Below are 17,206 nucleotides of genomic sequence, written 5' to 3' on the forward strand. Positions count from 1 at the left end.
AACAAGTCTCAGTTAGCTTAACGCAGTACACGTAGCAAGGTTTTTTTAAAACTATATAATAAATAAAAAGAAAACAGATAGAATAGAAAAAGAATAGAGCAAGCTAGTGTTAGAGGCCTTTTTTGCTTTTGTTAATCGGATAATAAATAAAAAGAAAACAAATAGATAGAATACAAAAAGATTAGAAAAGCTAGTGTTAGTTTTTTAAAAGAAAACAAGCAGTAAATTAATAGAGTGCAACTTTTTTGAAAGAATAGAATTAGAATAGAGATTGCTAGAGTTAGAGGGTCAAATAAAGATGGAAGAGACGTGTTTTTAGCCGATTAGGGAACATTTAATTTAAAAGTCCGTGAAAGTGATTTTATGCCCCTTTGGGATGGCACAATAAAGCGACGTTCACTTGCAGAACACAAGCTTCTAGAGGGCACATAAGCCTGAAGTAATGAATTTAGGTAAATGGGTGCAGAGCCAGTGGTGGTTTTGTAGGCAAAAATTTATAATAAAAATAATACATTTACTTCATAAATAAAAAAGCTTTACTTACTCCAACATTTTGAACAGTAGTGTGTATATATATTGGTAACATTTAATTGTATTATGCTAGATTATTTACCAGTGACAGATCCTGTGAAAGACTTTTAAATGTATGAAATGGACCAATAGAGAATTTATTGAAAGCTGTTTTGTCGCATAACTTTTCTGGACTCATGTTGATGTGCTTACATTTCAACCTTCTAAATCCCTAACCCAAAGAAACTGTCTGTGTGTAGAGTTCTGCAAATCTTTAAAAACAAAATAGCATTTGACTTGTACAAACCAAATATGTGCACAATTACTGTTTTATGCTGGTTTGGTGCCGGTTAAGGTGGTGGACTAGCATGGCCATCCAAAATGTATCTGTTTACTCTGTCTGACAAGTGTAGTCATTCTTTAGCCGTTTGACTAAAGAAGTCTTGATGGGTAAACTAGTTCACATGTATTTACATTTAATCCTTTAGCACGTGCTTTTATTCAAAGTAACTTTCAAGTGAGGACCATCGCAAACAATCATTCAAGAACCAACAATATTTGCAGTACCCGATGCCAAGAGTAAGCTAGAGTAGTAAAAATGAAGAAAATATTTGTAGCTAATTTATAGCTTTTGTTTATGGCTGTGGTTTATTTAAGTGCTCGCAGAAGAGTTGTGTCTTCAACTATTTCTTGAAGTTTGTGATGGTCTCAGCAGAACGGGTGGTTGAAAGCTCCACCACAGAACCGCAACAAAAAATATGCTGTTCTTTCCAGCAAAGATGTCTGTCAACATTTTTCCATGACCGGCTCTTTGTTGGTTCTGTCTACAGCTCCTCAGCATCCTCCCGAGAGAGGGCGAAGCTTCAGCCTTACCTCCCATCAGCTCAGGTGCCTGACCCAGCTGACCAACACCTTACTGGAGCTGGAACAAACTGTGGAGGACCTGGCAACCCATCTGGGTTTCCTTAACTGCGCTGGAGAATCAGTATGCAGTGGCAAAGGTACACTTTAACAACCATCACAAAAAATTTCACACACATATGCATACTAGAGTCAAATCTGTCAGATACAGGTCAGTGAGACATAAAAAGTCCAGTTTTAAGGGAAAATCCTGTCATCAATTGAATCACCCTCATGTCGTTCCAAAACTTGAACGAATTCCTTTCGAAACATAAAGTGTAGTCCAGTGTTGTCACAGCAAATAAGAGTAAATACATGCTTAATGTTACAACAGATTTATATATAAAATAAATGCAATTCTATCAAACTTGCTATTCATCTAAGATTGAAAAATAAAATGAAGTGTTCCATGCTAAGCAGCAGAACTGTTTTCAGCATTGATAATATGAAATGTGCTTTGAGCACCAAATCAGCTTATTAGAATGATTTCTCAAGGATCATGTGACACTGAAGACTGGAGTAATGCTTAAAATTCAGCTTTAAATGTATTGAAATAGAAAATGTTTATTATTTTTATTACACATAAACATAGGTGAGCATAAGACATTTCTTTTAAAAACATTAAGAAAACTTACCAACCCCAAACTTTTTTTGTGTGTTTCACAAAAGAAAATAAATCATTTAGGTTTGGAATGACATGAGGGTGAGTAAATGATGACAAAATTAATTTTTTAGTGATCTACAATATCCCTTTAAAAACTATAGTTCTTAATCTCATAATCAACAAAACAACCATAGTAAGCAAATGTCCCCCTAAAGCAACTGTGAAAACATATACAGATCCAGATAAGTGGTTTATGTTGCTCTCAGACTGAATGTGATATATGCCAGTCAACAAGATATATGGTTGTTGTTTTTTTTCTCCGATGAATATCAGCATAGTGTAAATAAATGGCAGCCGATCAAGATTTGTGACAACAGTCTGCTCCAAATCTGACATGTGAAATGATTTGTCACCGCGGGAGCGGAAAACCTCGAGCTATATTGTGCTCGACGGAGCCTTTAAATACGACAAGCCTCCAATTCCTGCCTATAATAGCGACATCTCTACAGGCAGCTTATGAGACCAGACTGGTGGCCTGTAGCGCTACCTTGTATACATATGCTTTTTTTAATGAGAGTTTTCTCGCCTTTCTTTACAGCTCTTTTACCGTTCTCTGTGTGTGTGTGTGTGTGTGTGTGTGTTTCTTTTTTGTATATAGAAACATGCTTCTACACACATAAATTGAGGAGGCAGGAAATTTATTTTCATTTATTTTTTTCTGCTATGAAAGTGACTGGTGCGTATAGTAATTTCTGTAAAGGTTACATTAAAAAACAGGACAAGCAGAAAAGGACTGGATTTACTGAGAAGTAAACAGCCTTTAAAGGGCAGTTATCCAAATCATTAATTCAGCCAATCAAATGGCTTAATTACCAGAAATTCATCAGATGGGCTTAAAGGTCAAAAAGTGACATGCCGGCTGCTTCTCTTCTCCTTCGCCTGGCTCGACTCTCTCTCTTCTTCAACTAAATTGCCTCGCCCGGGGTCTCACTTCCGAAGCGTCTGATTAGAAAAATGCGGCCTTGATGCATGCACTTTTAATTTGCCCACAACAAGCACGCACACACACGCACACTTATCCTCCCTATAACCCTTCCATGGATTAGCCCAGATATGGCCATAGCTATCGGGTTCAAATCAACTCCAAAGCCTCTGAATTTAACAAAGCTTACTGTTGCAATTACTGTGTCCGCTTTTTAGTTTTTTCCCCGTTTTATTGGGCGAATCACGTTGTTGTTTGTAGGTCGTCACAGAGCAGAGGAGTTTAATATGTTGGCCTAGCCTGACCCTGGCACCCCACATATTGACTTATTTTCCAAAGGCACCATGTAGAGCGTGAATGCATATGCTAATATGCTAACGGAACATATGAGATATTCCTGCGTGAAATGTTTTTAATGAGCTGGAAATTAGAGGATTTGGAGCACATTTCCTTTGGTAAAGCTGTAGTGACAGTTTACTGTAGATGCATTGTGTGTGTTTTTGCTTTTTCCATGCAGGGGTCCTGAAGAAGGTCAGGGATGATATGGAGGTGACGGCAGCAGAAGACAAAGCCGCTACTGATCTTGTGCTGCAAAGCACAGAGGTGATACACATCCCTTATTTAATCACGAATGGTGAAAGTATTGTAAAACACATTTTTCATTTTCATTTAAAAGAACCCTTACATTTTATAAATGCAGACATTTATTAAATGTGTTTTTATTGCTGTCTTTATTGCTGTAACTCAGGGTTATGGATTTCAGTAAACCTCTAACCCTAAATATTGTGGAAAAAATACTAGTAACAAAAAAAGGAAAAGCCTCCCATTTCACCCTGGCTACACTATATCATTGGTGAATTTTGCATGAGCAAGAAGTGCTTAGATTTTCTGCTTGTAATAATACATTATAACCTTATAACATTTGTAATATCTTTAAATACGTGTTTTATTTTGAAACCATTAACATATATTCCCATATGACCAACAACAATACTTGTGTTGCTTGTGTGTTCAGGTGGTGTGCCTTGAGTTTGGCTGGAGGGCTGCATTCAGAGACCTTGTTCCTCAGATGGCTCACTGTGTGAAGGTGGTGCTGGATGACATTTGCAATAAGAATCTGCAGCAGGAGGAAGCCACACATGCATTGTGCTCTGCCAACATCCTCATTACCCCTGTTACCCATAGTCATGGCCTAGAAAGAGACTCTCCCATGATGGTGGCCAAGGTAACATCAGTGGTTTATATATTAAATGAATAATCATATTTTCTTATTTTTAAAAATGTAATCTTTGCTGAATAGAAGTATCATTTTCTTTCAAAAAGCGCATTACTGACCCCAATAAAAAAAAATATATATATAAAAATCAGTGTAGCAATGAAAATGTAATTAAATTAAATTATACCTAATAGTCAACTAATATTTAATATGCTTATTAGAGTATGTTTATGTTTATTTTAAAGGGGTGGTATACTGCTTTTTTTCTAGGCTTGATTGTGTTTATGGGGTGCAGTCTAACATATGTTAAATCATTTCCTAATTTTATGAAGCCCCTCCCTCAGAAATACGCAATGGGCTTGGTTTTCTGACCTAGTGTGTTGTGATTAGCTAGATTCGCGCCTAAACGTTCCGCCCTTCACCTCAGCGGCATGTGCTCCGGTTGTATTGTAAACAATGATGTATCATTGGAACACAGTTTACTGGAGCTGACGAGCTGATGGTCTGAATGAGAGAGAGAGAGAGAGAGAGAGAGAATTTGAATTTGAAACAGAACTTTATTTCACAGCCATCTTTACAAATCCAACTTTGGTGAAAGCATTAGACAAGGGAAAAAATTCTTTTCATCAGGCACAGATGCTCCAGAAAAATTGTCTTTTATCATTAGGCTCTCTTCTACTGTGAAAATAGATTTCAAATTCATTAAAAAAAGAGAGACCAGTCGAATCGATCTGGTGCCTAAAAAATGAGCCACCATTTCTGCATTGTCCAAGTTCTCCCCAGCTAAATCCAGCAATTGTCTTAAAATAATCACCTTTGATTCTAAAACTTGTGAAGCCATTAGAATCGTTAAAAGACAGAATCGTGATTCATATATAAATAGATGTTTTCGTGCACCCCTAGTTTTAACGGCATGGCAACAACTCTTCTCCTTTAAGCTTAGAAACATGCTATTGTCACACTCTGTCGGAATAAATTGTGTTTCATGTTTCTTGTTCTCTGTCTGAGTACTGCAAACCTTTAAGTAAGTATCTTATGGATTAGGATGCATCTTCTCAGGAATGAAGTCAATTCAAGGCAGGTCACTAGGTTTTGGAACAGAGTTGTAGAGGAAGGTATTTGTGATGCATTTGAAAATATTTCTTTCTCTTTTGAAATACTCCACTGGTTCACAGTGACATGACATGTCTGCTCGTCCTGAGCAGGCACCGTGGCTCCAGGATCCTCTCTGGTCCTGTGGGTTTGCTCTACGGCTCAGTGTTTTGCCTCATTTTATCCCTTATCACGGAGGTCCCCGTCTGAGACAAGCTCCACTCGCTGCAGATCAGGCAGATTGATGAGCCATCACAGCCCCAAAGGACAGCCTCTGAGCTGGGATAGGATGCAGGTGTTTCAGCCCCTGCATGCCTCCTGCACCAGCCCTTATTTCTTGTTAAAAACATAGATGTCCACAATAGACAAAAGTTTTGTAGGTTATATTTCTGAATGAAACTTAAGCAAAGTTTACAGTGTACACACACACACACACACACACACACACTTTAATTTTCATTTCATATTGTACACTACCGTTGGAAGGTTTGGAAGGAAAGGGGTCATGAACTGCCTTTTTTTAATTGGCTTTTTTTATTATTTTGTACTGTTCTCTGAGGTCCACTTATAATGTTATCAAGATTTTTATATAAAAAAACCCATCATAGGCTATTTTCTGTCCTGTTTTCACCCCCCTCATTGGAACGCTCCTTTGAATAGGCGTGGCGGATTGTAGACTCGGAAGTAAACGCCCACTGCTATGATTGGCTAAAAGTTGTGTATGTTTGAAAGATTTCAACTCAAAAAAAGGGTTAAATGATTTTAATAAGTGGTGTTTACTAGGGAAAGTGTCATTATTACTATTGCTCAAACTTGAAAACAACATGCAACCATACAGCAATGTGCTAAAATAACTCCAATCAACTTCTATCAACACCTCAAATCAACAGTCTATCAACCACCAAAAACACCCTATAACCATACAGCAACGTGCTAAAACCCACTAAAAATAGTGACCATCTAGCAACACTTTAGCAACCAGCCAGACCCCAGCAGCTATATAGTACCATGCTTAAAGGGGTCATGAACTGCCTTTTTTATTATTTTGTACTGTTCTCTGAGGTCCACTTATAATGTTATCAAGATTTTTATATAAAAAAACCCATCATAGGCTATTTTCTGTCCTGTTTTCACCCCCCTCATTGGAACGCTCCTTTGAATAGGCGTGGCGGATTGTAGACTCGGAAGTAAACGCCCACTGCTATGATTGGCTAAAAGTTGTGTATGTTTGAAAGCCTATGTCCTTCACAGATGGACGCTGCTGTGATTTAGGTTAAAACACATAAATACTCATATCAAACTATCTATTTTACAGACAAAGCGATAGTGACCACATAATAAAAACAGTTACTCACACTTGTGTGTTTTGCGACATTACTGTCGGATCCAATATAATTGACACAGCATTCTTTTAGTTTCAATCTTTCTGAAAATCCTGTGTTGAATTGTGCCTTGTTTGTAAACGAATCCGCTGTAAAATAAAGCGAACAAAGGACCGAGTTCTTACTGACATAGACCCGTGTTTGCCTCTCTCGTTATTTACACTACTTTACACAAATTGGTGGGCGGGGCTAAACAGGCAGCAATGTAGAAGCAGGCGTTGATTTCTGAGGAGGCTGAAGCGAAGTTTAGCCACACTACTACGTCATAAAGTGGCACATTCCACAACCTGTCGTTTTGGCAGATTGGCTTCAATATAAGCTGTTTTTAGACTAACGAGAAAGTTTTGAGTTCTCAAATTTAAAGATTGTTTTTATAGAACAATGACCTCTTATATATCGAAAGATTAAGGGAATTTTAATTTCTCAGTTCATGACCCCTTTAATTATTACTGTTATTTAGCAAGGATGCATTAAATTGATCAAAAAATACAGTAAATTACTAAGACTAAAACTTGTTGCAAAAGATTTCTACTTCAAATAAATGCTGTTCTTCTGAACCTTCTATTCATCAAAGAATCCTGGAACAAAATGTATCAAGGTTTTCAGGAAAATATTAAGCAACAACTGTTTTCAACATTGATAATAATAAGAAATGTTTCTTGAGCACCAAATCAGCATATTAGAATGATTTCTGAAGAATCATGTGATACGGAAGTAACTGGAGTAATTTAGTGTTATCACAGGAATGAATTACACTTTGAAACCAGTTATTTTTAAATTGAACAGAGGAGACTTCAAACACCTTAAAAAATCTTACCAACTCCAAACTTTTAAACAGTAGTGTATTTATACAGGAAATGCTTTTTGAGGGTTTTCATATTGCTACTTTTTCACACATTGTTTAGTATTGACCTCTGCCTGCAAACCTGTTTTAAACCTTTGTCCACAACAAAAAATACACTTTTGAGCAACATGGCCCCTGCTCATGAAATTTAGAACGTCTGTGTTCATATCTGATTTCCATACCATTTCATTGATGCCGCTACATGCTGCTGACACCCCAGGAACCGCATCACTAACAAGTGTCAAAATTTGTTCACACTCAAGACCTGTACAACACATTTACGTGTAGGTCAGTGCTTCAGAATGAGCAGCCCTCATCTCAAAGGTTAGCATGTGCATTTATTTGCATTCTCTGCTGCTCTGAGTGTCTCAAAACCCCTTCTTTTTGACACATGTCACCATGGCCCATAAGTAGGCAGCGTTATGCTAGCCCAGGCCTTACTTAGCCAGAACGTAGTCAGTCCAGATGCATTACAGAGATCAATATTTCAGCCATTCATATTCATACATTCATGCTTTGTTTTCGAACTCTCCGAGTCGCCAGACCTCCCGTCTGCATAATATTTCAGCGAATCATTTATCAACCTGAAACCGCCATCCAGCTATTGACCACCTCGTGTTGACGATCGTCCTTAACCCTGTGTGAGGAGAAGGATTTAGCACTGTTCAAAGGTGCAAGAAGACTGCTGCAGAGTTGAGCTCTTAAATGTTTTAAAGCTTTGCTGAGAAATAACCTTGCGGTGGCTGTCCTATTGGAATCCATATCTTTGATCTGCTCTAGTTAAGGGTTCTCCGAACCGGAGCAGCAGGCTTTAGAAAGCCATAAATCTCACCGACACCTCTCGGGTCCTCATCACCTTAGATTGGGGCGAATCTTTGCATTCTCGCCCACATCTCTCTCACACTTCCCGCTAAGCTTATAACAACAACACTCAGCCTGTTATTGACTCGCTGTCCAGTCGGCCGTTTGTTTCAAGACCTGTTCAGCCTGTAGGGGCTTCCGGTTTGGCAAGGTCTCTCAGGATGCTTTTGGGATGTCAAAAGCAGCACTGGTAAAAAAAAATGTTACCAGTTATTGTATTAGTATAAATACAGAGTGCCAAATCTTTATGGGATATGAATGCAAACACTGTTTGGACTTAAGTGATGTGAACAGACAGGGGAAATCAGATGTGAAAATATTAGCGCTGGGCAACGATTAATCGCGATTAATCGCATCCAAAATAAAAGTTTTTGTGTACATAATATATGTGTGTGTACTGTGTATATTTATTATGTATATATAAATACACACGCATGCATGTATATATTTAAGAAAAACATGTTATGTTTATATATTAAATATATTTAGATATAAAATAAATGATATGAATATAAATATCTATCTATCTAAATATATACTGTATGTGTGTGTCTTTATATATACATAATAAATATACACAGTACACACACATATATTATGTTCACAAAACCTTTTATTTTGGATGCGATTAATCACGATTAATCGTTGCCCAGCACTAGAAAATATTTGTCTTAGTCCTTAGACCTGCCTCTGACTATTATGATGTTAATATTAATAAAACAATATTAGGGAAAAAAAGAAAACCCCTCAGTGTTTTTTATTTAAGTTTGACTGTTATTCCAGTTTTTTTTTTTATTGTACTTGTAATTGTTGTAACTTGAAGCAATATTTACTTGATAAATACTTGACACGTCATTGTTTTAATTTAGTTTGATAATATTTATTAATTATACTTACATTTATAATAATTTTGTGTCATAATTATAATTTAATGATAATTCGTTTTTTACTCACTTTTTATTTAATTACCTTAGATATTGTAATTACTTAATTGATAAATACATGGAGCATGCCATTGTTTTATTTTTAATTTATAGTTACAGCTTATTAAAATGATTACGTTCATTAAATGTATTAATAATAAATATAATATTATGGTTAGTATAACAAGAAACTGTAATAATTTTATTTTATATTATATTATAATTATAAAAACGTAATTTATAAATTCCAGCAGTATTTTGTAAAACATGTTAATTTAACATTTAGTTAGTTTAATATTGTATTTTTTTAATAGTTACTAAAACTTACTAACTACATGAAAAAAATCAAACGAGGTCACATTGTCTTTTTATCTAGTTAATATCATAAACTATAATAATTTTATTTTACAAATATAATTTATTATAATTAACTTTTTAGATAAAGGAGGGTGTTTTTTCTGTGGTATTGAAGCTTGTATTGTGAACAGTGAAATTTTACTATCATGATAAGTACCCTGCAGTGCTGCATCTATTGTGCCTGAACATAGTGACACTGCAGACTGTGTAATGCAGATGCTGAAGTTTAGTGGAGAAGCATGAAGTCACCTCTCTCTTGCCTGTTCGTGCTTGATTGATAGACCTGCTATTGGGAAAGTTTCGGTTTAACATGTGCTGGGTTTTTTTTGTCCATGTTCGCAGAGGCCTTGGGACACAGTAACTCCCTGTGGAAGGGGGCAAGGGTGGAGTGGAGGGAGATATATACAATGCACACGTATATTTTACTGCTCTCGAATCGGCCGGCATCGTAACTCATTTCTATAGGTGTATAAATTCGACAGTGAACCCAGCACATGCGTCTGGCTCTTCAGCATGCCCAGATTCGCTGCCGTCACTGCTAATCTGCATTGAACACGTGTGGCTGGAAGGAGGGATGGAGAAAGGGAGAAATGGAAGTGCTAGATGGGGATAGATCCACAATGATGTCTTCATTTGTCAAGGGTAGGAGAAATATAGGTGGAGGAAGTTTGGTGTATGTTCTGTTCCAGGGCTGCCTCTTTTTGGCAATAACCCTTAGGGGTCTTCCTTTCAAGCTGCGTGCCTCCTGAGGCAATGTAAGGCAGATGTAACAGGCACACACACTTTCGTAATCATTTTGAAGAGAAAATACCAGTGCCGATTCCCTGTTTCCTGCAGGACAAATGTGGAAAAATGAGATAAGTGTTGCTTCTCTCTTCAGGCGCCACAGGAGGGGAACTGCAGGTATTTGAATCAGAAAATGGCCCTGAACGTCTCACACAGTCATATCGGCATGGATGATTCGGTTACAATAAATGCTAGTCCGTTCACATATGGTAGAGCTGTGTGAGCTGCTGAAATGCAATTTCGGTCTTCAAAAAGGGAAGTTTGAGGGTTGTATGATAAAGAATTTCTTACTGTATAGCATTGAATGCTTTTTGTTGGTTTAAGACGGAAAGGATGGAGTACCTGAGAGTTATTTCACAACAACTATCTGCAAATAATTCTACCAAATGGTCATGATAGTAAGGAAGCCTGTCTAGTGTGGATAACAGTATGGTTGCACCAAAGAAGTTCTTTACCTTTAAAAATGTATCCATAAGTGTCGGAGATAAAGCCTGGCAGGTTGTTTATGTGCTCCAGTATGTTATGTTATGATGTTTCTCAAGCTAGCTGTTCTCTTCCCCATTTTATTTCCTGGAAAAACTGGCCCGTAACATAATGTAAAATAAACTAAAATAATGCATATTAGATATGTTTAATTGTTTTTATTATTGTAAAATATTGTAAGGACAAAAGAATGAACTAAGTGAGGGGTACATTTATTATCAAGTATTGATTGTCTATAAAACACATTCGAGAAACTTCACATATTCACTTTATTTCCAGTTCTGTGCAGATGTTGTGGAGCAGATGGATGCTTTTCACCCTCTGGCTGTGGCATTTAGAAAGAACAGCCTGCTGCCCGTGTGCTCCAGCTACGTGGAGGTGTGTGGCCGTGTGACTTCCTTCCTACTGACCAGACTAGAGGAGAGGGCAGGGGAAGTGCCGGCCTCAGCTCCCTTCAAGAACCTGCCTATTCTGATGACCACCAGTGTGTACATCCACCAGACACTCGCACACTATGAAAGCCAGCTCAGAGACTCCACACGCATGTGAGTTACACTCATTCTATAAAGCACCAAACTCATGTATGTCCATTATAGAACATACAATGTTTTCAGCAGACTACAGCTAGATCAAGTATAAATACACTGCATAAAAATCAGTTTCTTAAAGGTATAGTTCACCCAAAAATAAACATTCTGTCATTGTTTACTCTCATTAATCTTGTTCCAAACCTGTTTGAATTTCTTTCTTCTGCCTTAACTACTATGTACTTACATCAAAAAATAAGTACAATGTACTTATTGTGTTCATATTGTATTGCAAAACACTTTTGCTGCTATTGAGGTGGGATACGGGTAAGGTTAGGGACAGGTTTGGTGGTATGGGTAGGTTTAAGGTGTAAGGGGACGGTCAACAGTGTAACTATGTACACGCATTACTAAATGTAATTACAGAAATGAATTACAGATGTAATTACATGCAGGTATTTTTTTAAATATAAATACAATGTAAAACATGTATGTACACAATAAGTGCATTGTATCAAATGATTAATTTAAATGTAAGTACATAGTAGTTATGGCCACTTAATATAAAGTGGGACCAAAGCAAGAGCTGAGACCTTAAAACAAGATCAAATTGAATGCAAAATTGTCATTACTGCAAAAAAATAAAAAAAACCCGGCAGCAAAATTAAGACATATTATGACTTGTTTTCAGAAAGAAAAAAAAAAATATATATATATATATATATATATTTTAAAATGTATCTTATTTCTTACTTTTAAAGCCAAAAGCAATCAAGATTTAATGTAGTTTATGCTTATATACATATATGCAATATAATATAATTTAAACTCTAATTATAATGACAACAAGAAGGGAAAAAAAACTTTTAGCCAGAATATTAATGTGAAATCTTACATTTTCCTTTTCATTTTATGTTATACATTTTCTTATTTGCATGTATTTGCATTTTCAAATGCATAAACACTTGATGAAGATCTTAATGTTTGGCTCAAGTACATTAATCAATGATTCAAAAACTATACCTTATTTCCACCTTTTTTCTGTAGTGGATGTGGTGCAAGGAATGACAATGAAGCCTGATCCTCTATGGTGTGGTACCCCTGATTTCATAAATAACTTCAAATCTTTCTATGGATGATAAAAATCGAATATAAAACGGTATATAAAAAATCTCAGCTTGGGTTTGACCTGTGCATTTGTACATAAAATGAAAAGTGTTTGGAGAGGGTGAGCGTTGCTAAAGTTCACGATTTATAGTACACTTTGTCAAGCCCAGGTTTCCCCGGCCAGGCAGCCTGTCAGATGGATGCCAGATTTACTAAAATGCTGTAATTGGATTGTAAAGAACCAGAGTGAGACGTATGTGAGCTGGTGCGCTCTGACAGAAATATTTGCCTATGTATTTGTAAAGTTAAAGCCAAGAATGAGCGACAGAAAGAGAGAGAGAGACATATAGAAAAAAGGGTATCAGACTGTCTGTGTGGCCTTGTATTTGAAGAGAGGGAATGAGGAAATTTTAGGGGAGGAAGAAGGAGGTGTTGAATGATTGACAGGTAATAATAGGAGCCATTTGCTGATATTAATCACTTAGTGTCTTTTTGACCTGTAAACTACACCTCTTTTGCCTTAAACCAGACCTTGTGTCTTTGATGTCTCCAACCTCAGGCCTCTAACTCTGCTGCCCATTCAGAGAAGCCAGGATGTGATGGCAGCCCTGCACGATCACCTGACCAGCTACTGCGTCCATGTGTGTGCCGCTAGTATACTACAGGATGCCGAGAGCCACTACTGGAGTGACCCCAGCCCGTTTTACGAGGTACAGATGGCTGTAGCTTTTCTAGCAGTATTTCAATAATAGCTCATGTTACGTGTAAGCCTGTTGAAGGCATTTCTTTAGGGTTGGGTTAGGTTATTGGAAGACAAAACATCCTGTACCTCTATACTGTGCTCAAGGACAAAGCTGTGGTTAAATCACACTGCATATTCACATTCCGATCATAAGTGTATCTGTACTGAAATGCTGTGACATTGGTTAATAAATGATAAATTGTGTTATTGTATTCTTAAGTAGGCTCCCTTTTAAATTCTTGGATTTGCATGCTGCTGTTGCACATTGTCCGGCAGCCCTGCACGATCACCTGACCAGCTACTGCGTCCATGTGTGTGCCGCTAGTATACTACAGGATGCCGAGAGCCACTACTGGAGTGACCCCAGCCCGTTTTACGAGGTACAGATGGCTGTAGCTTTTCTAGCAGTATTTCAATAATAGCTCATGTTACGTGTAAGCCTGTTGAAGGCATTTCTTTAGGGTTGGGTTAGGTTATTGGAAGACAAAACATCCTGTACCTCTATACTGTGCTCAAGGACAAAGCTGTGGTTAAATCACACAGCATATTCACATTCAAATCATAAGTGTATCTGTATTGAAATGCTGTGACATTGGTTAATAAATGATAAATTGTGTTATTGTATTCTTAAGTAGGCTCCCTTTTAAATTCTTGGATTTGCATGCTGCTGTTGCACATTGTCCTTGACTATTTAGTTGACTTCTCTCAGGCTGTCATAAAAGGAGTCAGGTGTGTACATCCAGCCTCAGTGCTGCCATACTAAAGAGCATTTTTTATAAACGCATTCAAAACATCTCACTTATTTAAAATGCTTGAGGATGCTGCGCGCATTTGTAACCAATCACAAATATCCCAGTCTCAGCCAGCCTGACAAATTGAGTAGAATCAGTATGTGTTCATGTAAAACACTCTAGTCTTTCCTTCCTTTTTTATTTATTTATTTTTGAATACACATTAGGGCAAGGCAAGCCAATATATTGAATTTTCGCTATATATTTGTGATTTGCTTTGTTTGTTTGTTTGTTTTTTAGCAATATATTTTGGCATTGTGAATGTTGTAATTTGGTTTTGTTTTGTGTTTTGTGTTTTGTTTTGTTTTGTTTTGTTTTGTTTTGTTTTGGTTTGTGGTTTTGTTTTGTTTTGGTTTGGTTTGGGGATCTGTTTTGTTGACCAGTGGAAGACAAAGGATTATTTGGGAAAGCTGTTTAAAACTAAAACTATTTATTTTTAATTACATTAGATATGGAATTTGTAGCTTAATTAATTTGTCTTATTTCATTTAAACTGTCTATTTTAATCAACATTTTGAATCACAAGTTTCATTCAACAGTTTGTTTGTTTGCATCATCATCCAAAAATTATTTAATTTAATGAAATGTAAATTAAATGAAGATTTTAATTAAATTGTATTATTAAAATGTTTTAGATATAAAATAATATATAAACAAATAATGGGTAAATTATGAAATTTGTGCGCATGTATAAATTGGAAGCTGAAATCTATCAGTAAATAGAAAGCAACCATGCCCCTAGTCAGCGGAAATTAATATTAGCCGGTTCAGTCCCAACGCCTACGGTACCAGGATGATGAAGATGAAACAAGGGTGGACATTTCTGCAAGACAATGATCCCAAACACAGCCAAGGAAACTCGCAGTTGGTTTCAGAGAAAGAAAATAAAGCCGCTAGAATGGCCCAGCTAATAAATTGACTTGAATCTAATAGAAAATAAGAACTAAAGATCATAGAAGAGGCCCACAGAACCTTCAAGATTTTAAGACTCTGTGGAAGAATGGGCCAAAATCACACCTGAGCAATGCATGCGATTAGTTTCTCCAGACAGGAGGCATCTTGAAGCTGCCATTACCAACAAAGCCTTTTGTACGAAGTATTAAATAAATTTCAGTAGGTCAATACTTTTTCCCTGTGTCATTCCATTTTAATACTGTGACGACCCTGTCTTTCCCTTTTCTGCCTGCTGGGGGCAGTGTAGCATCAACGTGTGTTGTCACTGCTAATTAGAGACGTTATGGGCGGAGAGTATAAAAGATGTCCCTTCCTGATCTGCTCAGTCCACATCCTCTGGTGGAACATCATTCTCCAGAGAAGTCTTTTGCTCCAACTCTTTTTGTTGGGGTTTCTTTTCTTTTGTCAATGTTCTTTACCCCATTGGATTATTGTTTTCGTTTATATTTACTTCAATCCCTAGACTTTGGTGTTTTTCTTTGTTTTTGTAATCAGCCGTTTTTTCTTTTAAATAAATAATTTTGCTACTGAAATATTCGTTTGTATGTGTGATCATCTTTATGTTATGGTCCGGAACGAGCTGGCCGTGACAATACACATAACTTAATTTCTGAACTTATTTGTTTTGTTTAAATTGTATGTATGGGTTACTTGGGTTGTTACCGACATCTGGTGAAAATTTCATGTCAACAGCACCTTTAGAAATATATTAACTGGGAAAAATGGTGGCGTGTTCAATACTTATTTTACCCGCTGTATGTGTGTATATATATATATTATTTTAAACCAGATTTGTACTTTTTGCTGTAAGCATTTTGAATTCATTCGGCTGCAGTTGCTGATAAATTAAAGAATTAAATATTGTTTATTAAAATTAAAAACAGACCAGAATTTTCAGACCAAATAAGAATCATTGATATTTATATTAAATAGCATAAGGATATTAATCAGAAAAATTATCTTGGGTGTATTGCTAGTTATAAAGATTTTCTAGCTTTAGCATTCTCATAATGACCCTTCCTCTAGTCATTTCAATGGGGCTTGTGGTGCCCTGAGGCAGCGTTAGACTCAACCATCTGTGTGTTGAAGAGTGTAGCCCTAACCTTACCTCCATTAAGATAACCGTGCACGCATACGCTCTCTCACGGATACATACGCACACATCCGCCCGTTGCGGGGCTGTGGGGCAGACTGGCCTGCTGTGTGCAGGTGTGCGGCTGGCTCTGCGAGTCTGCTCCTCTGTTGACCTGTATCCCCTCTTCCCCCACCTCTCTTTTGCCTTCTTCCATTCACCCTTCCATTTCACTTCCTCTTGAGCAAATGCCAAAGGGCCAAGCGCTTCCAGAGGCCCAGTCACTAGCACTAAATCCCTGGGTCCGGACGTGTGGTCATGGCCCTGTGTGTCTCTTTCTATGGCTGACTTAGCCCTGGCTCACTGGTGGACCACGTCCCAGCTCTCATTAGGAGATGTAGTACATGGTTGTTAATAATCTCTCTTTGGTCACACTGTGAACTCCTAATGCTGCTTCCTCTTTGCCTGAAAGTAATTAGCCTCTTAGGAAACAAGGGTCTCTCGTCCTTTTTATCATTTTCGCCTTTTCTGAATTGTTTCTAATTCTTGCTTCTCTGTTTGAGCTGTTCAGCATGTACAGTATCACAAAATTCTGAAGCATTTCAGCGACAGAAGTCTGACCTTGTAGATCAGGCTTCTCGTTCTTGTTATGCACTAACTTAAAAAAAGAGTATTGTGTCATAATTTGTTTTAATAAAAGTGCAGAAATAACTTACAATACACTTAAACTTTCATTAAAACATGTTTTTAATTTAAACTTGATTATTTACACAATGAATTTTGGATTATATGTGACCCTGGACCACAAAACCAGTCGTAAGGGTCAATTTTTCGAAATTGAGATTTATACATCATCTGAAAGCTGAATAAATAAGCTTTCCATTGATGTATGGTTTGTTAGGATAGGACAATATTTGGACGAGATGCATCTATTTGAAAATCTGGAATCTGAGGGTGCAAAAAAATCCTAAACATGGAGAAAATTGCCTTTAAAGTTGTCCAAATGAAGTCCTTAGCAATGCATATTAATGATCAAAAATGAAGTTTTGATATATTTACGGTAGGACATTTAC

General features: G+C 36.9%; 1 protein-coding gene across 1 annotated transcript in view; it reads left to right on the forward strand.

Annotated features, from left to right (window-relative positions):
- The window catches only part of kiaa0825 (KIAA0825 ortholog), a 144,078-nt gene that overhangs the window by 23,653 nt on the left and 103,219 nt on the right, over nt 1-17,206 (forward strand). Inside the window, exons 5-9 of the mRNA XM_016527977.1 lie at nt 1,341-1,511; nt 3,514-3,599; nt 4,012-4,221; nt 11,220-11,485; nt 13,134-13,284. Of these exons, the coding sequence (XP_016383463.1) occupies nt 1,341-1,511; nt 3,514-3,599; nt 4,012-4,221; nt 11,220-11,485; nt 13,134-13,284 (884 nt within the window). The remainder of the gene's footprint in view (nt 1-1,340; nt 1,512-3,513; nt 3,600-4,011; nt 4,222-11,219; nt 11,486-13,133; nt 13,285-17,206) is intronic.

The sequence above is a fragment of the Sinocyclocheilus rhinocerous genome, unplaced genomic scaffold (genome assembly GCF_001515625.1).
Source record: "Sinocyclocheilus rhinocerous isolate Xijiao unplaced genomic scaffold, SAMN03320098_v1.1 scaffold62, whole genome shotgun sequence".
Classification (NCBI taxonomy): Eukaryota; Metazoa; Chordata; class Actinopteri; order Cypriniformes; family Cyprinidae; genus Sinocyclocheilus; species Sinocyclocheilus rhinocerous.